This window comes from Nelumbo nucifera, chromosome 3 (assembly GCF_055504915.1).
Source record: "Nelumbo nucifera cultivar China Antique chromosome 3, China Antique-T2T, whole genome shotgun sequence".
Lineage (NCBI taxonomy): Eukaryota > Viridiplantae > Streptophyta > Magnoliopsida > Proteales > Nelumbonaceae > Nelumbo > Nelumbo nucifera.
Window position 1 is genome coordinate 70,336,071 of NC_142651.1, and position 22,213 is coordinate 70,358,283.

At 37.8% G+C, this 22,213-nt stretch overlaps 1 protein-coding gene across 16 annotated transcripts in view; it reads right to left on the reverse strand.

Moving 5' to 3' along the window:
• The window catches only part of LOC104590889 (uncharacterized), a 35,440-nt gene extending 13,507 nt beyond the window's left edge, over nt 1-21,933 (reverse strand). Inside the window, exons 1-6 of one of the 16 annotated variants that reach the window (XM_088900825.1) lie at nt 21,075-21,933; nt 20,886-20,935; nt 20,743-20,799; nt 8,510-9,583; nt 2,669-2,713; nt 433-582 (exon numbers count right to left, since the gene is read on the reverse strand). In XM_088900825.1, coding sequence (XP_088756951.1) covers nt 2,689-2,713; nt 8,510-9,159 — 675 coding nt within the window. In that variant the 5' untranslated portion in view covers nt 9,160-9,583; nt 20,743-20,799; nt 20,886-20,935; nt 21,075-21,933 and the 3' untranslated portion in view covers nt 433-582; nt 2,669-2,688. Of the gene's footprint in view, nt 1-411; nt 583-2,668; nt 2,714-8,215; nt 8,329-8,509; nt 9,603-20,742; nt 20,800-20,885; nt 20,966-21,074 lie in introns of those variants that run through there. The other 15 variants (XM_088900824.1, XM_088900823.1, XM_088900828.1 and 12 more) reach the window with 15 other exon arrangements.
• Between the last annotated feature and the right edge of the window lie 280 nt (nt 21,934-22,213).

The window sequence follows — 22,213 nt, forward strand, 5'->3', positions numbered from 1 at the left end:
CTGCATAAAAAACCTCAATCAGGGAAAAATTAAATTGAAGAAAATAAGAAGGAAAAAACTTCAACCTTCAGTTCCAACACAACAAAACGAATGTGACAGTTGAACCATTTTTCCATGTTCCTATGAAAACCAAGTAACCAGCTGCCATATGCATTGTCCATATTCCAAAAAATTGTTGTTACCTAGTTATCCCCAAGTTGAGGTAAACCAAGAAAACACGAAAACCGTTTAGTTCAAAAGTCAAGCCCTGTCCAAATAAAACCAGTTGGAAAATCTCCATAATAATAATTTTAGTTAATAAAATGCTCACATCCCCCAGTTCACCAGAAGATTTTGTAAGAATTACACTGCAATGATGATATAGAAACAGCATACAAATGAACAGGGTGCATATATTAAGGGGCACAATACCCAGTTAACAGGACCTCTTACAAAAGGTTGGATGATCCTAAGTTCCTCAACTGCAGTTCCTTGAATCCTCTAATGGATTATCAAAAAATGATTTCCTTTTCTTCTCTTTTTCTTTTTGTTTCTTTTTAACGAGGGTAAGAGTCCAATTATGATACCAGAAAGGCATGATACCTGAAAAACAGATAATCCATCAACCAATATCATAGAAGTGGTAACCAATCAACTGGTGTTCATCAAAATTCACCCCCTCAAAGTTCTTCCAGTATCATACCCTTCCAACATCATAGAAATTGCCTAAGGATAACAAAAGAAGTTCAAAGGTTATAATTTCTTTCTGATCAAGAAAATAATGTATTAATATATAGTATCAAGAAGAGACAAATTCCACAAACAAAAATACATGGCCTTTTTCTGCTTGGCTCATGTACAAAGCAAAATTTTGGGGTTACAAATGGAAAAATACGGGATTTTTTTGGTAATAAAATAAAATTTATTAAAAAGGAAGAAAGAAATTATTAAAGGAGAGTGATCGATCAGTAGTCACTCGAGAGAGGAAAACAACAAACTTTAACTCCCACACAAGCACTCCAACCCAACCGAAACTTAATAAAAAACCCAGAAGTCCAAACAAACCACCAAAATCAAACCCCCTTGACAACAAAAAAAAAAAAAACGCAACCAGCACACACCAAACTTAGACTCAAGACAACACAAACAAAACCACTTCAGACCCCAATAGAACAACACCCTCTCCCGACAAAACCACCCTCAAGCACTCCAAACAGAAAAACCCAGAAGAATACGCATTCAAGTCTGAGAGAAGCCACTTGATGGAAGGAAAAAAAAAAAAAAAAGAAAAGAAAAAATGACAAAAGTTAAGACCATATCCAGTCTACCCCTTCCTGAAGACCCTAGGTCATAGCTGAGACCATCATTGGGTAATTGACCCTTTTACACATGTACAAAGATGTACTATGGATAATAATTTACTAACTTTTGGAAAAATAAATAAATATCCAAGCTATCTAGATCTAAACCCAATCCATTGACAACCCTAAATATGTAACTCAGGATATAAGTAATTAGGTGAGAAAATGGGAGAAACAAAGAATTTCCTCACCATGATTCAGGCTATATATGAACTTCAGGCTCATGCTCAAGATGTAGGCCCAAAGTTCGACCTGGACTCAGACTTGTGCAGAAATATGTTCTATTGATCCCCATTAATAATTTTAATCCAAGCTGAGTCCTAACCAACTAATAGCCCTAAATATTAGGCTTAGGGAGAGAGATTGAAATAACTAAATAGTTAAATAAATTATTAATTACTTGAATAATTTAGTAAATTAAAAAATAGAAATCTGATAATATTTTACTTAATTTTGTAAAATATTTTACTTTAATACTTGAATGGTCGTGTGTCTCTAATCTGGTTACAACCTCAATATGGCAGCCCAAGTAGTTGAATGAAAGATCCCCTATTGTTAATCTTCTTTTCCACTGTAAATCTTTTCTTTATCAAGTCAAGTTCTGCTTTCCACCCAGATTCAATGATGGCAAAAATTGTACCATCAATGAACCCTTTCAACCAGCTTATCGCCTCCCTGCTTAACACTACCATTGATCTTTTGTCTTCTCTGATTTTGATTGCTGAACCTCCACCAATTTCTTCCAATAATATCCTCTTTTTTTCAGACAAGCAGCTCCTTCCTCCACCTTGTCATTGGCAAGAATCTCTTCTACATTTCTTCCTACAATTCTCTATCTCTTTCCGCCTTCAATCCCTTGTAACTTTAAATTATATAATGTGCAATATGAAAAGAAATATTGATTCATGACAGATTGCATTTTCTTGGTCTTTACAGGCTAACAACCAAGCTAAGCATATCTCCAATTAATAAGTAATTGCATTCAACCTTATCCAAAAATTCAATAGAAAAGATTCTATTTGATTTGGTAATTTTTTGAGGAGTTAGAGTAATGTGTCCAAAATTGATTTGTTAGAGAGATGTGATTAAAGTTTTGAATAGGGTCTTTTTAGCTAAAAATTCACGACTGTTGGCAAGCCTTTTCCTTCTAAACATTTAAATGACATCTAACAAGTCCTTTAACTATCTCAAACCTCTATTAATTATTGCAAAATACAAGCAACAACTGTTCTTTGTCTAACTAGGACAAAAAAAGACTTGGGAAAAGCACATCAATGTGAACCAGCACAGACTAAAATCATTAATCTCTAAAACAATTGAAGCATTACCTGGTTACCTGATTCCATCATCACCAACAATATAGGTTGCCATTCCTGCAGAAAGCCCAGCATTGTAAGATTAAAGGTGTACATAATCATCAAAAAGGTATGCACCCAATACTGGCTCACTACTGTTATATACACATTTTGGGTATTTTGGGGAGTTTGGGGTATCAGCAAAGGATGTGGGGCACCATCAGCCAAGCATAGTTAGCCAATGCAGAGTGTCTACCATAAAGCGATGGTGCCCTTGTATGATGAGATGAAGGTAGGCATTGCAACCTTCAGTGAAATATTGGCAGGGACTGGGCATAGGGGAAAGGTACCCCTTCACAAGTGGATTAAGTTCTAGTACTCAAAAATAAAAAATAACAAGCACTTCACCCGGGGAGAGAGAGGAGAGAGATTGCACGATTGAACCACAACTCTAAAGGAAAATAGAATAAAAACCACAAAATCCAAGCATTTAACAAGTCCCTAAAACTATCTTAAACCTCTATTTATTGCAAACTACCACAAACAATTGCTCTTAGTGTAACTAGGAAAAAAGACTAAAAATTGTATTATAACTGAGTTAGAAAATTTAGGCAAAGCACATCATTCTGAACCAACTCAGACTAAAATCACTAATCTCTAGAACAACTGAAAAACAAAGAAAGAGAGTACTTGCCTATCAAAATCATTAATTGGTTACCTGATTCCATCATCACCAACAATATAGGTTGCCATTCTGGCAGAAAGCCCAGCATTATAAGATTAAAGGTGCACATAATCATCAAAAAGGTATGGACCCATTACTGGGTGATTGCTGTTATACACACATTTTTGGGGTCTTTTGGGGAGTTTTGGATATCAGCAGAGCATGTGTCCTCTCTATTTTCAATGCACATGAGGGGCACCATCACCCAAGAATAGTTAGCCAATGCAGAGTTTCCACAGAGCGATGGTGCCTTTGTATGATGAGATGAAGGTAGGCATTGCACCCTTCAGGGAAACATTGGCAAGGACTGGGCATAGGGGAAAGGTACCCCTTCACAAGTGGGTTAAGTTTTGGTACTCAAAAAGCAAAAATAACAAGCACTTCACCCGGGGAGAGATAGAAGAGAGATTGCACGATTGAACCAAAGCTCTAAAGGAAAATAGAATAAAAACCACGAAATCCAAGCATCTAACAAGTCCCTAAAACTATCTCAAACCTCTATAAATTGTTGCAAAATACCACAAACAATTGTTCTTAGTGTAACTAGGAAAAAAAGACTAAAAAATGTATTATAACTGAGTTAGAAAATTTAAGCAAATCACATCATTCAGAACCAACTCAGACTAAAATCACTAATCTCTAAACAATCGATAAAAAAAGAAAGACAGTACTTGCCTATCAAAATAAAATTGAGAACCAAAAGAATTACCTAGTTACCAAAGTTTTGGGGAGATTGAGATATCAGCTGAGGATGTGTCCTCTCTCTTATCGTTGCACATCAGGGGCACTGTCACCCAAGCATAGTTCACTTATGCTGAGTGTCTTCCATAGGGTGATGGTGCCCATGAGATGAAGGTAAACATTGCAACCTTCAGGAAAACATTGTCAGGGAACCCTTCACAAGTGGGTCAAGTTTTGGTACTCAAAAAGAAATGATGGAGTTGCGGTAAAGGATAGGAATACACCAATGAACACTTGAATTCCCAATGGAATCCAACCCATCAAACCACCCCCTAACCTCCCTCAGAAACCAAATTCGAGATCACAACACTAACTGGAGGTTGCTCCATAGCGCCAACCTTATATCGCTCCCCACTGAACCAACAAAGCCTTAGCCACTATCTCAATCACAACTTTAGAAACCTTAGCTGAAATCCAAACTAGTCCATAACCATCAACCCATTGCCTCTTGAGGACCAAGTTACTCTACCCATCGCAACCTCTCTCAACCTCCTGTGGCACTTCTACCCATCACAATCATTTCCTCCTCACACTCGATGTCTTCAACATTTCTACCTGTCGCAACACCTTACAAAAAATCCAGTACCAACTTGTCGCATCCCTCTATGATGGAACACCTTTCAACCTCATCAAAAAACTGAATCACAACCTATAACACAACACCAGACCTACTTGTCCATGATTTATAGAGAATAATTTATTTAACTTCTTAAAATAAATAAATGAATGATTTAACCCGTTGATAGCCCTAAAAGGGAGAGACAAAGAGAAGTAATTTGTTTGTAAAATAAATTATTAATTAATTAAATAATTTAGTTAAGTAAATAAATAAAATCAACAGATAATAGTTTACATAATTTTGGTAAAAAAAATAAATATCCAAGCTATCTAGATCCAAACCCAACCCATTGTCGACCTTAATTGAACAAGGGGAGGGAGAGAGAGAGAGAGGGAAATAAATTGTTAATAAAACTAAATAGTTGAGTAAAATAAATAAAATTTTTAATCTACTAAATTAAATATATAAATAAATTGGCAGGGAAATTAGAGAATAATAAAGATTATTAATTTCTTGGCTGGGCTCAACTCCAAACCTAGGCTTGGTGGTTGGTTTGGGCTCAAACATGGGCTTGAATATGTTTTTTTGATAGACAAAGCCCAACCCATGAACAAGATTAATCCCAACCCTGACCATAAACTCTTAATAACTAATTGATTAATTGAATAAATTATTAAATTTTGTTAATAAAATTAAATAACATAGTAAATTAAATAAATAAATTTTTTAACTATATAACATAAATATACAAATAATTAGGCATGAAAGTGAGAGAAAAATAAAGAACAAAAATTTCATATTCGCAATATAGGCTTTATATGATGGTCGAGCACAGGTGATGCGTATCTGCTACACTAGCAAGTGCACTAGCCGCACAAGTAATAGAGTGATGAATAGAGTATTGTTTCCCACGAAGACTTATGCAGCAAATACTAGTAATAAATCAGCCTTCTATTATCTGATAAACCGAATTGTATATCTAACCTAAAACTGAATTCCTAACTAGCAAACTATCTCTAACATATTGGATCAAACACCTTGCATACAAGTTGAGAAGACAAGCTAAATATGCACAGAATTGATTCATCAATTATTTCTCTAGGCCATTCGACTAGATTAGGATTCAGCCTTGGTTTGGTGATACACCAAGGCAATGAACAACATCTCTCAAGCGCATGTTCAATCTATGCATGAGTGATGATTCTTATATCTCTATCAAGAATCTAATCCACATGCATGCATTAAGATTTAGACATTCCAGGGCATCATTCAGCTTGAATGAGATCACCAGCCGAAGTGCAAGTTATCTCTAACCTTGCACTCAATTTGGTTCTTGATTAGCAGATCCGAATTTCTAGAGTCTTTCTCAAGCACTTTAAAACTTCCAAGAATCAAGAACAGTTCGACTAAACAGAATTAAGATTGCCTAAATTCTTTCTCAAGCAATTCAGACATTACATAAATCAATATCAATTTGGCTAGCAGTTCTAACAATGAAATTTCTAACCAAGAAACATCAAAATTGCATCTAATCCATTCGAATGAACCTATAAAGCTAATTACAGATCTGAAATTACAGAAATCATGCTTCAATTACAGCAAGAAAGAAAAATTAATGGAGAAATTACACAATCCCTAGCTAAATTCGATCACCAAATGTGCAGAAATCAAGGAAGGACACCTAGATTGATCTCCTCCAATGGCTTCTTCTCCCAAATTCGAATTCAGCTTCTCTTCCTCTCTTGAAGCTTCTTGTCTTCTCCTTTCTTCTCTCTTGTTCGCCTCTCTCTCTCTTCTCCCTCCAAGAATTCGAACCAATTCAGTTTTCACCCAAAGAGTTGCACACCAAGGGTTTGAACCAGCCAAGAAGTGTTTAAATCTCAAGGAGTTGAACCCCTTTTCCCTCCAAGATTTCTCCTTATATAATTTTCCCCTCAGCCCTCTCTTGAATCTTCTAGAAGTTGCCGCCCTTAACCTCTCTTGAATCCTCTAGAAACTATCGCCCTTAGCCTCCTTGGGCTGCACTTTGGGCTGCTCTTGAGCTTAGCCTTTCTTGAATCCTCTAGAAGCTGCCACCCTTAGCCTCCTTGGGCTGCTCTTGAGCTGCAAATGGGCCTCCTCCTTGCTAGGCCGAATAAGCTCCCTTGGAAGGTTGCGGCTAGGCTCTCTCTTTAGGTTCTCCCAAAAAGTGCAGCATGGGCTTCATGGGCCGAATGACCCTCCTTTGATCTCTCAGTTGGGCTTTTGATCCAGCTGGGCTGAATCACATCCAATTTACCTCCTTTTTCTTAGTTTTGTGCTTTCTTTTCTCTAAGCTAGTTTCCCTTGCTAATTTCTTGAAATTAAGCTGAATTGAGGTAAAACTTTACACAAATCAGCACCAAAACCATGCATAAAACATTAGAATTTATATGTAAATTGTGCACACATCAAACACCCTCACACTTAAGCTTTTGCTTGTCCTCAAGCAAAGACATTAGCCATAAACTGATCATCCCCCCTTATTCTCACCATTTACTGGATGAATTTTTAGGAGGAGAATGCATTGAGTATTCGGGAAACTTGTGTAAGTATTTTGATCCATTCCTATGAACTACCATTCTTATCACATACATAAGAGATTCATCAAGCTCCAACATTCACTTCCATTCAATATGTAAATCAACTCCTTGACCACCAAAATTAACCATCACTTTGCTAGGTCTCAAATCTGTCACTGCACCTCATTGAATGTTCAACTAACTTTTGTCCCTTTGAATCTCAGTCGTCACCGAATTTTTTTTTTGTTCTTTCCCCTATTTTTTTTTTTTGTGTGAGTGCATTTTATGCTCCATCTCACACGGGGTATTTTCTTCTTTCTTCTTTCTTCTTTTTCTTTTTCTCTTTTTTTTTTCTTTTGGTGTGAGAGCATTTTATGCTCCATCTCACACTGGTCACAGGCTTGAGGCAGATAACAATACTCGTATTCCAAGTTGCTAGTTTTACTATTCAGCTCGGAATAGCGGAGTTGGAACTAAACTCATCATAAACCGCTAGTTTTACTATTCAGTTCATGACAGCGGAGTCAATTGGACTGTCCTTTTTCTTTTTTTTTTCTTTTGCCTTTTTCAATTGTTGAACCTCATGCATTAGCAATTCAGATATGGACTAGCTTGAGTGATCATTAATAAATCAATCAAGTGCATCATACACATGAAAGTAGTTAGGGCTGGTCATGATGAAAGTCATATTTAACTCCCTTAACTTCATGCATTGTGCTCAGTTGGATCATTCACAAGAATAAAAACTGACACATACATTGGTCTCCCTCAACTCATTGTATTCCCTCTTTGAATTCACCTAATAAACAGCAATGATCTCGAGAGGATTTTCAGTCTATTTGGCCTATCAATGCATGTATACAAGTGTTGGGCTAATTGAAGTGCATAGCCACAGTCTAACTTCCCCACATTTAAGATGAATACAATGTTCCTAGTGTTAGACAGCAACAATAAATCCAACAATGAGGGGTAATTGCATGAAGAACATTATCAAGTAAGGAGAGGGGTTTAGAGGACTTCCCGGAAGATTATTCTGAATTCTGCAATAGCTCTTTTGATAGGAAGCCTCTAGCTGCTAAGAATCACATAAAACTAGAAAGAGAGATCAGCAACTTATTCAATTAACATCCTGAGACAACAACAAAACTAAACTCAACTCAAACGATATGAATGAGACAAACAAAAACACAGAGAAAGCAGCAATCTACCCAATTAATAGCCTAAGCAACAAAACTGAACTCAAATGCTATGAATAAGAAAAGCAGAAAACAATTAAGAGAGTTTATGACTGCTCATCAGTATTGGTTTACCTCCCAACAAGCGCTTGTTTTTTGTCTGAAGCTCGACGTTCTAGTGAGGTACTGACCGTTGGCCTGAAAACATCCACTAACCTCATCATCAATGATATCTTCTGAACTAAAGTTGTCGTGTGTTCCCGAGACACCCGCAACAATTTGTCTTTCCGCAATTGGGTTAAGGCTGCTGATATGATTACTGGTAAGGCTGATGGTGCCTCTAAGAAAGCATATTCCAGATGTGGAGGGGGTTGCTTCAGCTCAAGGGGGGGTGGCTCTTGGGTTGAAGGCTTGCTTGTTGGTATTGGCAGGGTATCCAAGCCATCCAACTTGAGACACTTTTTCCCTTGAAACTGTGGATTGGCATTCAGGTATGCTGCCATGCCTTGGAGCTTTTCACTCTCTTCCCTTGCAGCTCCTCCCTCTTGTATGCAAAGCTCACGGGTGTCGGCCAACATGCTAACCTTGTTTTCAGCCCTTGCCTTCTTCTCCACCTCTGGCAGCTCCTCACCACCTCTTGGATTCAATTCAGTATTACCTAGTAGAGTGCCCGATATTCTTGCTGAAATCATTTGTGCCAACTGCCCGACTTGCTTCTCCAAGTTCTTTATTGTTGCTTCTTGAATCTGAAACCTTGTTTCAGCACTAGCTATGAACTTGGTCATCAGCTCCTCTAGGTTAGATTTCTTTTCCGGCTAATAGAAGTTTTGAGGGAAGGGATTCGCCACATGTTGACTTGGCCATGACTGATTCAGGTATCCCCCCCATCCGGGGTTAAAGGCACAAGGGTACTGACTGTATTGCTGCCTTGGAAAGTGACCAACAAAGTCTACCTGTTCTGGAGGCTGCATAGACTGATTGCGAACTTGGCATTCAGTACTGATAGGGCCTCCCCCACACCAATCACAAGTCATGGACTGCACATGCATGGCTGCCATCTGCATCTCATCTATTTTCTTGCTGATAGCACCTATTTGCGCAAATAGAGTTGTATATGTGTCCACATTGTGAAGACATTACTGCCTTTTAACTTGTGCTCTTTCGGAATGCCATTGATGGTTGGTTGCTGCCATCTCCTCTATCAAAGTACTAAAGAAACAGATGTACACTAATCAAAGAAAGCAATATATCAAACAATCAGCAATCCTAAGAAATAGGGACTGTTAAACACTAATATAGCAGCAATCTACAAAACAAAGGGAACAACAATCTACCTAAAAAGAAAAGCCTCAAGAAAAAGAACAATCAGCATGCTGAAAGCTAATATAGACAGATCTGAAATCTGATATACAAGATTGAAATCAGAGAAGTACCCTATCAGATCAAGAAGAATGCACACTACCAAAACAAGAACAGCAGCCTAAGATAGAGACAATCGGCAAGAAGAAAGAAGATTTCTGATTTCAGCAATGAAGGTCAATGTACACTAATCTGAACTATAAGATTTTTATAAAATATACAGAACAATCAGCTACACTACCAAGACTAGAACAGCAACCAAAGACTAAGCAAATTAGCAATAGGAAAGAAAACTACTATCAGCAGTGTAGGTTAATGTATACAGATTTGAACCTAAGAACAAAAAAATTTGAATGCTACCTAAAAAGAAAAGCCTCATAGAGAATTCTATCAAATCAGAAATCTATCAAAACAAATCTGAAATCTATAACAGCAACCTATAGAATTCTACCTACAAAACACATATCTGAAGTCTATCAAATAAGAACAGTAATCTATAGAATCAAGAAACTACATTCTACCGAAACAAGAACAGCAACCTAAACTAGAGGCATTTGGCAAGAAGGAAGAAATCACCTACATGTAGGTTAATGTATACAGGTCTGAATCATAATATACAGAATTAAGAATCAGATTAACAGTAGCTAATAGTTCCTAATATAGCTGAAATAAGTCCCCAGCAACGGCGCCAAAAACTTGATGCGTATCTGCTACACTAGCAAGTGCACTAGTCGCACAAGTAATAGAGTGATGAATAGAGTATTGTTTCCCACGAGGACTTATGCAGCAACTACTAGTAATAAATCAGCCTTCTATTATCTGATAAACTGAATTGTATATCTAACCTAAAACTGAATTCCTAACTAGCAAACAATCTCTAACATATTGGATCAAACACTTTGCATGCAAGTTGAGAAGACAAGCTAAATATGCACAGAATTGATTCAGCAATTAGTTCTCTAGGCCATTCGACTAGATTAGGATTCAGCCTTGGTTTGGTGAAACCCCAAGGCAATGAACAGCCTCTCTCAAGCGAATGTTCAATCTATTAACTCAAGTGTGTTAAGTTTTGGGTACTCAAAAAGCACACTACCTTGAGATACACCTCCCTCGAAAGCCAAACTTGAGATCACAACACTAACTTGAGATTGCTCTAGAGCATGGTTTTAAAAGGCGGTTGAGGAGAGGCAAGAGGCACATGCCTCAAGGAGCCAAATTTCGCCTGGGCTCGGAAACCTCAATCTGAGATCAAGGGGGGAGTAAACCTCAGTTTTAGTGAGGCATAGACCTTTCGCCTTTCACCTCAATTTATTAAAATAAAATTGAAATCAAAAGAATTACCTGGTTACCGGATTCTATCATTACCAACAATACAGGTTGTCGTTCCGGAAGAAAGCCCAGCATTGCAAAATTAAATATGCATATAAAAATCAAAAAGGTATGGACCCATTACTGGCCCTTTGCTGTTATACACACATTTTTTGAGGTTGTCTGGGGAGTTTGGGATATCAATAGAGGATGTGCCCTCTCTATTTTCATTGCACATGAGGAGCACCATCACCCAAGCATAGTTGGTCAATGCAGAGTGTCTTAAGTTTTGGTACTCAAAAAGCAAAAAAAAACAAGCAATTCACCCAGGGAGGGAGAGAAAGAGAGATTGCACGATTGAACCAAAACTCTAAAGGAATATAGAATAAAAAGCACAAAATCCAAGTTAGAATTGGGGCCTCTACTCTATGAGGTAAACCTATCCCCGATTCTTCAAATAACACCAACCCCTGATTGAGGATTGGGGCCTCCACTCATACTCTTTTTGTGTTTTTTTACTTCATTTTCTTTACACCTCTAGGCCTAGATCTAGCCATAACACAATAAGATTAAGTGAAAAAATCAAAGAACCAATTCTACCTTCTCAAGTTAGAATTACTCTCATGTAAAGCACATCTCAGAGGAGACCATAGGATTAGAGATGGAAGACCAGTTTCCCCATGATGCATTGGGCTTGCCCCTTATAGTAGGAGAAATTTAACACGTCAATTTCAAAGAGCTCATGCTCAAGGAGATTCATTAAGCACAATAGTGGACAACGAAATTGGGACTGCATTATTAACAAAACAAGTAGAAAAGCAGCGCCTACTGTTTTCAATAAGAAAGGAAAAAGATTGACTAAAATCCTCTTTACTGGATTGGGTTCGACTTGAACCAAGGGCCTATGAGGCCAAATGGCTTAACAAAGATGACTCAACAAGATGAAACTGGTTTAACAAGGTATGGACAAGACTAGGTGTAGACAAGATTAGCTGTGCATGAGCCATGACCTAAAAGGCTTGTAAATGATGGATCAAACAGGTTTTGAACTAGAGCAATCTTAAGTTAAATTGGGGGATAAGGTGACTATAGGATGACTCAACAAGGTCAAAATATGACAGGTTTGGGTTGAACAAGTGAAGGGGGTTGGAACTGTGACTAGATCAGGTCAAGATGCAACTAGGTCTGGGTGACCAATAGATGACTCTACAAATACGGTCTAGGTTGAAGCTTAGACTAGACAAGGAATACTCAACCATGCTATGGGTACACTAGAGACTAGACGACATGTAATGACTCTTTGAATACTAATAAAGATAACAAATGAACCTTCAAATATTGAATAGGAATTGCATTTTTCCTAGGTTCAAAAGACTATTCTTTTGACACTAGACTAGGTGAGGTTAGACCGAAAGTTAGGGATAAGATGGGACTCGAATTGAGTTGAGGTTAAAGTAACAATGTTTGGGTGAAGGGGATGACTATATGATGGTTGAACTAAGTTGGGATTGGGCCACAAGCAAGGGAGGATAGTAGGGTGGTTGAACTGAATATATGTTAGACCAAAGGTAGGGGATTGTTGAACAGGAGTAGAGCTAACCAAAGCCTAAGAGTTAGAGGACAGCTAAACCGAACTTTAGTCCTTAGGGACTCAACACTACAAATGTGCAAAGATGCCAAGAGACTAAAAATTTGAAATTCAATTTGCAATCCAATTCTATTACTTGTATTTGGATTTCAGGACCTACATTTTTTTAATAAATAGATCAATTAATATTTATTATGCATATATATACAAATATTATATATAGTTATTATATCAAAAACACAAAAAATTGTTCATTCATTAAGTTTTTAAATTAAAAGGGGTACAACAAATTGTGGAAAAGTAGCAAACCCAATTACAAAACAAACCAACCCAACACTAAATTACAATTTTGCCCAATACATATGTTGTCTTTGAACCCCTTACTTGACCCAAAATTATGCCCTTACTTTAGCTATTAACCCAAAAAATAGTCCATAAAAATTATGCCCTTACTGAATCACCTTGTTCAATTGGCCCTGAATACAGAGCACATCGAATACCACCCTCACCCCTAATCACCCTCCAATTCCTAAGGGACCTAAATAGCCCACACTACAACCATTAAAATTCAACTTCATCCAACCACCCACTGGGCGACAAAACCTCAAAGATTTTTTTTGTTTCTTGAGGATGAGTCAACACTAAATTACAATTCAAGTTCTCCACCTTTAAGTGTAAAAAGAGTTTCACGTCTTTATGTGTAGTTATATAAATCTTATAACTAATAATTAAATATTTTATATTCCATAAATTTATCACATGTTTATGAATTAAAAAGTATTGAACTTTTGAAACACTTTTTAAAATTTTCTTTATTTTTTGAAGATAAATAAAATTAAATTAAAACAGAAAAAGAATACAAGAAAAGGTGATAAAAATCACCGGAATGAAAAGGATAAAACACCCAAAGACTTCGTACTAAAGCTTAAGATGCCAAACCATCCCATCAAAACCAGACCCACAAAATCAAACCCCATAAAATGCAGAAAGAAACTACATGTAACAACAAACGATCACAAACCAAATACCCTCCTGATCCCATAACAAGCTCCAAAAATGTCGACTCAACAAATCTACTTGTTAATTTTTTGATTGCCATCTTCTTGTTGTCTTCTGACTGCACTTCTGGATTTCCTTACTTTCTTGTTAGGTCCAAGGTCAAACATTCCTCCTTTTATCCTTGCAAAAACCTTTGAAACCGGTATTTGTTGTTGGCTTCTTTAGCTCTTCTGTGTTTTGAATTCTCTAACTGTATTTAAGGTTCCAACAACTTCTTTCGTCTTCCCCTTAAAATTCTGATCCCTAACCATAATACCCTCCCTCTCCACCTCCTCTTCTTTCTCCTCGATGTTATTCTCACCGCCTCCCTCAGACTTTTCCACCCCTTGATTTACTAAATTACTTGAATTTCAATCAACCACTGTGTCTTCCAAATCTGATCTATTAAGATTTTCTTTATTTTAAACATAATAAAGTGGATCTGAATTAAATCCAAATCAGATCTAAGTCCTATATTTCAGATTTTAAACCAGATTCAAATTCAAAGTTTCACTAATAGGATTGGATTTTGATGTGGTTTGATCCGATCTAAATCCGACGCAATTACAAACCTATATATCACTAATTGTATCGGTCTAGATATCATGTTTTAGTAATGGTTGATTCTTAACAAAGATAAAGAACCATTGACAATTGTACTGACTATTGAGAGCCAATCTCTCATGGATATGGCCTTAATTTTCCTCTTGCCCTTCGTAATTGTACAGGTGGTCAATTTGCTACTTGTTTGCCAACGTATTTCTACACATAAGTTAACTATTTCATGCAACAAACCAATCATCTTTTCATGATTGTCACAGCATTATCTTCTCAACCTAGAATTATGTTAAGCTTATAGTAATGCATATAACAATAAATTAATTAAGAACTTTCGATACCTAAAGTATTATTATAATACAACAAATTGGATGTGTTTTCAAAGATGAAGAAAAAGTTGTTGCTTTAATTTCAAGGCCAAATGATACAGGTCACTCACTTGGAGTTGAGATTATGGCCATACTGCAAGGAGTGCAAAGGGCAAAATGAGCTAAGGGTCCGTTTGGTCCGCAGTCGGAATCAAAACCCTTCGAAATCAGAATCGGAATGGTCTATTCCCCAGTGATTTAAAAGGCGCGCCTAGGCGCACAGGCGAGGCGCATACCCTGAAATGCGCCTCGCCTAAGTCCTATGCCCTTCAACAGTACCCCCAATTTGGTAATGTTGTTCATTCATTCATCCTAATAAAATGTATTATTAAAAAGCAACTAAAACTATAAAATCATTATTTTTTGTGTGAAAACTAAGAATTTAAGACCTAGTGTGGACTTGTTTGGGCTTGCCTCGAGCGGCATGGCACAAAGGCGGCTCGTAGAATCAAGAATGTAATATGTTTTACATTACATAGCTATGTGAAGTACTGCAATTGAGTGATGCTTGAAAATGTTTTATATGTTCGATTTTATTTTTAAATTCTCATTTGAATATGCTTTACATCTTATGTTTATGTATTTTAATTTTAGATAATAGGTTTTTTAAAGCATTATTTTAAAATTTAACTTTATATTTTTAGTAATATTATGTTTAATATTTCTTTTTGAATTTTTTTGCATTTTTTTGAATTTTCTAACTTTTTTATTTTTTAGCATTTTTTTTTGTACTTTTGCGCCTTGCTTCAAAAAGGAGAGCGCCTCGCCTTTTTTGTGCCTTGTGCTTTTAAAACACTACTATTCCCATAGTCTGTTTGGTTCAGACAAGAATGGAAATGGGAATTGAAATTAGCAAGAGTGGGATTTCATTCCCAAAGGAAGGGAAGGAAAGGGCCAGTCCCTCAAATGAGGGAATGCCATTCCAACTAGAATGGGAATGGGAATCTGAATCAACACAACCAAACAGTTGGAACTGGAATAGCCCATTTTGATTCCGATTTGACCCCTACACCCGCTAACCAAACGGGGCCTAAATATTAGAAGACTGATTTTGTTAGAGATGATTTTATGTTGGTGACTAATTGGCTACAAAAAGAAGAAACTAGGTTATGGAATTATGTAAATGAAAAAAGGATATTTAAATGGCTAAACCAAAATAAGGAAATGAGATTCCAATGGGTGACGAGAAGTGCTAACTCTTTTGTTGTAGTACTTGCTAAATAAGGGATAGGAAGGAGAAACTTGCTTTGGACTTTATTGTATGTTTGTGTTTTTGTTGGGGAAGTTTAAGAAAGCTTATCCCTCCCCTATTCTCTTGTATCTACATTTGATCTATAAAGAAAAGAAATGGAAGAGAAAGAAAAAGAATGAAAGAGAAGAAAAAAAAAGAGAAAATGAAAGGGAAGGGAAGGGAAGAAAAGACAAGGGAAAAAAAGTGGTCTGCCTGCCCCTGGCCCCTTCGGCTAGGGGGCTTCGCCCCCTTTCAACTAGTGTAGTGCACCTTTATTCTTCTTAATATAAAAGTTTATTATTTAAGATAAAGAAAAAATGAGATCCCCCCCTTCCTCTTCTTCCTCATCCCCTTCCTCTTCCTTCTTCCTCTTGACCCCCCTCCTCTTAAGGAAGCTTACGCCTCAATGTGTTCAGGAGTCTTGCGGCTCTTACATTCTGAACTACGCCTCACACCTCTAGGTAGTGGAACGCCACGCATCACGCCTCCGCATCATAAAACATTGCTCATGACTGAAATTATTAGACCTAAAAAATAGGTTGTATTGCATTGTATTGTATAGTATCCTATGACATTTGTACTTGCATCGTGTTTTATAAATACCATATCGTATCCCCATTTCCCATATCCATATCCGTGTTACCATGTACAGAAATCATAGCATATGCGAGGCATTAATAAATAAAGTTCATCTACTGACTTAAAACAGTTGACATGGGTGAATGACTAAATATAACCGAAGACAAAACAGAAGGGATTAACTCGAAAGGGCAAAGTCAAAGAAGATTGGCTCAATTGAATGGTCCAAGGAGTGATTAAAAACAATGGAAAGAGTGAAGAGAGGACTAGCCTTGCATACTGTGTTAAATATCCCAACTAGCAAGGTCATCTTAAGAACTCAAAAAAGAAGTTCTTAAGTGATTGTCTTCAGCTGACTTATTCTTCTCTCAAAACGGTAGGGCTTTGACCAGGTTACATGAGATGAACCACAACAAGAAAATCTTCATTTTATACTTTTTTGTATTTTTAAATCATAAAAGTTTTATTTTCAAAAAACACGGGATGGGAGTGTGACTAGATCAGGTCTAAACCCAACTAGGTGTAGGTGAACCAAAGATGTTTGGTGGTTTTTTCTGTTGTGTTGTTTACACTTGGGTGGGCATTTTACCCTCTTTTATTTTAGGAAGGATGGTTGGGGTTTAATCTACACCAGCTTTGGGTAAACACGGGATGGGAGTGTGACTAGATCAGGTCTAAACCCAACTAGGTGTAGGTGAACCAAAGATGTTTGGTGGTTTTTTCTGTTGTGTTGTTTACACTTGGGTGGGCATTTTACCCTCTTTTATTTTAGGAAGGATGGTTGGGGTTTAATCTACACCAGCTTTGGGTAAACACGGGATGGGAGTGTGACTAGATCAGGTCTAAACCCAACTAGGTGTAGGTGAACCAAAGATGTTTGGTGGTTTTTTCTGTTGTGTTGTTTACACTTGGGTGGGCATTTTACCCTCTTTTATTTTAGGAAGGATGGTTGGGGTTTAATCTACACCAGCTTTGGGTTGGTTTTTCTGTTTTTTTTGGGTATAGGTGATTTCTCATCACCTTTTCTATACCTTGTTCTTCTTATTTGAATAAATTTTATATTTTATTTAGGATTCCCGATTAGTACCATATACTTTAGGTCTATTGCCACTTCGGTCCCTGAACCTTAAAATGTGCCAATCCAGTACCCGCCGTTAATAGACCATCAGCTGTGTATCACGTGACGACATGTACAAATTAAATATTTTGAAACTGACAAAATTACCCTTCAAAACACTGTTCATCATCTTCTTCTACAGAAATAAGTATCCTGCTCATTATAATCTACAACCGCTTCCTCAAGAAGATTATCTTCTACCTTAATATTGAACCATGATACATGCTATTGAAGGGTTATGTCTCATTTGTTGTGTCCCTCAATGACCTCAATGTTTTACGATTCCAAGAGTGAGGAAAGTAGATGCCAAAGGAAGGAGGCTTGGGTGAAGATTTAGCAGAAACAGGAGCATTCCGCATTGGCAGAAGGAGACAGGAAATACTTAGGGGTCTCTAGTTTTAGAGCTACAGGGGATTTCTGCAAGTCCGTTGAACCTAAAAGTCTAACGTCAAGAGTCTAAAGCAATGGACAGGAACTAACCAAAGGAGGAATTGAACCTACAAGTTGGTTGTTTAAGAGATAAACACCTCTTAGATTGGGGAGGAACCCAGAGATGTAGGAATCAGGCATGTGATAGTGTTGTTGTGCATGCTAATCTTTCTAAGAGCTTGAAGTTGGGAAATCTTCTCGGTGATATGGCTGCTCAATCCCTTCCAAGGGAGCTGGATCACTATAACCTGGCCTTTAACGCACTTGATCCCTGCCCATCCTCCTGAACAAGCTCCGAAGCCACTGTCATTCCAGCTCCGTAATATTCCTAGATGATCTACTAATTTGCGTTTGAAGGCTTGAAGAGCTTGAAAATCAGCTTGAGTGATGACTATCCCATCCCACATCTGGCTCGATACCGAAGTATAATTGCTTCCGAGCCTTGTGTCCAGTCCAACCCACTTTTGCATGACATGCAACACATTTCGTGGATGTTTTACAGGCTTTGGGCCCTACACACTGCTGTTCAATGGGAGTGGGGGCCCGTAGGCTACAAAATGATCGCTTAGTGTTGTACCATTTGGTAGTAACTGAATGATTGCAAATAGGTGGATCCTATCCGCCATTATTAACAAGCGGGAGAAAGGAGGTGGATATGGTTTACAGGGTTAGATTTATCGATGGTTGTTGGAGTGGTGGGAGAAAGGAAGGAAACTAGTTCTAACGGTTGATAAGAAAATTGAATGACACTTGAAGGGCATTTGTGTCCTTTTGCATGCCCCTTAATGGCTGACTAACGGCAGGTACTGGATTGGAAGGTTTTGAAAGTTCAAGTACTAAATTGTTGCATTTTAAAGTACAAGGGCCAAAGTGGCACTAGGCCCAAAGAACAGAGTACTAATCAGGAATTTTCCCTTTTATTTATCTTCAAAAAACAACTTTAGGAATTCCATTGATTGTGGTTTCTTTAGTATTAGAAAAAATCAGCCTTTGATCCTCGTGTTCTTTAAAACTCTAAGGCAAGCTTCTTTAAACACCACAGAAAAGGAGTTGTGGGTTCTATCCATATATAGAAAGAAGTACAAGTTTCTTTGTTAATGTTAGTCATATTCATGTCTTTATGCAAGGGTAAGCAACTAAGCCATTAATAAAAGTTTAAGAATTAGTTATGAATAAAACTTAGGAGTTAGGAATCAACTATCTCTCGTTATCCTATTTTTCTATTATATATTTCTGATATTAGTGCAAGATCTGAATATCATCCCTCTCCTTAGCATGTATGGAAATATAAATGTAATTCTTGGGGAAAGATAAAATCAACCAGTAATATTCTAAGCCATAACTCATAAGTAGACCTGTTCATGGGCCGGGCCGGGCCGGGCTCGGGCCGGGCTTTTACTCTTCATTAACAGAAATATGTTAGGCCCGAGCCCGAGCCCGGCCCTAATAAAAAGCCCGAAGCCCGAAGCCCGAGCCCGAGCCCGAAGCCCGACCTAATAAAAAAAATTAGAAATTTTTCCTATTCAATAATCAATATAAATCAGAATTTATTTACATTAAAAAAATATATAAATTCAAAATTTATTTATATTAAAAAAATATATATAAAGAAGGGAAAGAGGATGTGGAGAAGAAGAATTCGGTTGAAAAAAGAAGGGAAAGGGGTGAAAAAAAGAGGGGTATTCAATTAGGGTTTTTAGGTTTATTTATAGGTCGGGCCGGGCTATTTTGGCAAATCCCGAGCCCGGCTCGAATTTATTGCGGGCCGGGCTTTTTGGCCCGAGGTTAAGCCCGCAGGCCTATATAGGTGTTCAAGCCTGTCCGGGGGCCGGGCCGGCCCGTCGGGCCACCAGGCCCATGAACAGGTCTACTCATAAGTAGCATCAATTTTGTTTTCTTTTTCATCCATTTCTTCTAAAAGAGCCAGGTTGATGATGGTCAAGCAATTGAAAAGTTAACAATCCTAAGACCAATGTCTAATTCCCTAGGAAGACAACCCCAACAACCCAAGCACACTAGATCTATGGTCCTTGAAAATCTAGCTTAATCCACCTAGCTTGCTACAATGTAGATTATGATTAAACACCAAAAGGGGGAAAGAATTACATTAACCATATAATTGACTTAGGGGAAACCTTCCCTAAATGAATTATGCACCACCTATAAGAATCCCATGGTACCAATTTCCACAAAAGCCAACAAATCCAATGAGGCAATGCATGGAAGCCTATTTGGGGAGAGAGATACTTGGCAGGTGGAGAGGCACCTTACAAATAACAAGAGCCTACAAGAAGCTTATCTCCTTTAGGCACATCATCCTTGTTTTCCATTAAAGAAGACTAGGATGAAGAGATTGGCTCGTATATGGAAACAGGGGACCCAAAGTTGCTAACTGGGAGTCTGGGACCTCGAATATTTACCATATAGCAAATACTAAAATATCAAGACCCATAATTTGATGGCTCCTACATAAAGAGGGCTTACAGCAAAAGCTTGCATGACCCAATGTCTTTAGATCATTTGATTCATGGATCATTTTTTCAGAGAGTTCAAAGTTCAAACAGAACTATTGACCACCATCCAGATATCTTCTTGAAAAACCTACATTCTGGATTAAAATTATGAAAAGATTTCTTTTGTGTGGCCAATAAAAAAAAAAAAAGAAAAAGAAAAAAATCTCACTAAATGCTGCCCCGGAGTGTATGTGTTGTTCCTTATTTTGTTTTTGTGGTTTTTTCCTTACGATCTATGGTTATAGAAATCAAAGAAATACATTGACATATTCATACATACTTCAGGCCAGGGTACACACTGTCAATGCGCCTGCTTGTTTCGCCTGGCACTCAATGCCTGATCAAACAAAACCAAAACAATAACCACAAAACAAATCACGAAGAGAGATCGAAGAACACTGAAGCTTAAGATATTTTACTCACAGAGATCCATGATGTGATTCCTAACAAATTGCACAATCCCACAACGATATCTACCACAATCAAACAGCAGATTGAAATCCCTAGTACCCAAGAAAATGAAACAATAACACCAAAAGAGGGCGAAATAGAAAGTAGAAACTAGGGTTTAGTATGAAAGAGAGAAAGATAGAGTAAGGATTTATAATGTACCCCAGGCTTAAGAGCGACAGCGTTCCACTTCTTCGTCCCAAAGCTCTTCAGTTTCTTTGTAGAAGAAGTCTCGCCCCACTCTTCTGCACTCTCACCCGATCAGAATTGTTTCTAGGAGATAACCAACGGCTCTTTCCCTTGATGCCTTCAGTGCTGCACAAAAATAAAACTAATTTTCTCCAAGTAATGTCTTTGGATCTCGTTCCAACTTCTTTAATAGTCCATACCATACATCTACTCTCTACTTTCAAATTTCTAGACTCCAAATTTGAAAGATGTTTATGTAGAAAAACCCTAACTCCAGGCTTGCTTGACTAAAATCCCAAGAGATTTCATGCGGCATAACTTCCACGGGCAAGGGATTGGGCTATTCACCGAGACTCAAAACAGAAACCTCACTAATACATATTCGGTTTCAATGGAATTTGCAAGATCCAAGAGAGCCTACTCCGATTCAGCTGCCGCTCAGGTGGGTGGAAGTTGCCGCTGCAAGCCTAAGGTCGCGGTTACAAGAGATATGGAGTATTGCAGACTTGCATAGTGATGGTTGTCGGTGCAAAGAGATAAGAGATCGGAAGAGTTGATGGTCGCTGTTAAGCTCTAAGTTGCCGTTGAGACTTGAGAGTCATCTTAACAAGACTTAGTAAGCCACTGGGGAGAGAAAAGAAACTTCTAGGGTTTTAATATTTCCTCTCCCCTCGCAGAAATGGTGACTTTCAGATTTCACCAGTATTAGGTGGTGGAGAGGGCTCTTCCCTACGACATAGATGAGCATCCTAAGATCTACGGTATGAAGCTATGGACGACCAACGGACAACCAAAATCAAAGAATTATGATTTGGTTACCATTTCAAGAAAAAAGGCAAACAAATATCCACCGTTTTGGAAAATGTCTGCGTTTTGATGGGATGAAAAAGGTTAGAAAGTGATGAGGGACATTTTTGTCACCCCGCGCAAATACAACACGTGGATGTTGTTGACGATACAGCGTCCTAATCAGCAAAGCAGCTCGCCAAATTAACACATGGCAATCGACATCAGGTGCGTGGCCAAGCTCGGGCCGCTGACAACATAAGCTCGTCTAAACCGTTCCGTGCGTTGCACCCTCAGTATACCATTACCGTGAGGATAGGAATATC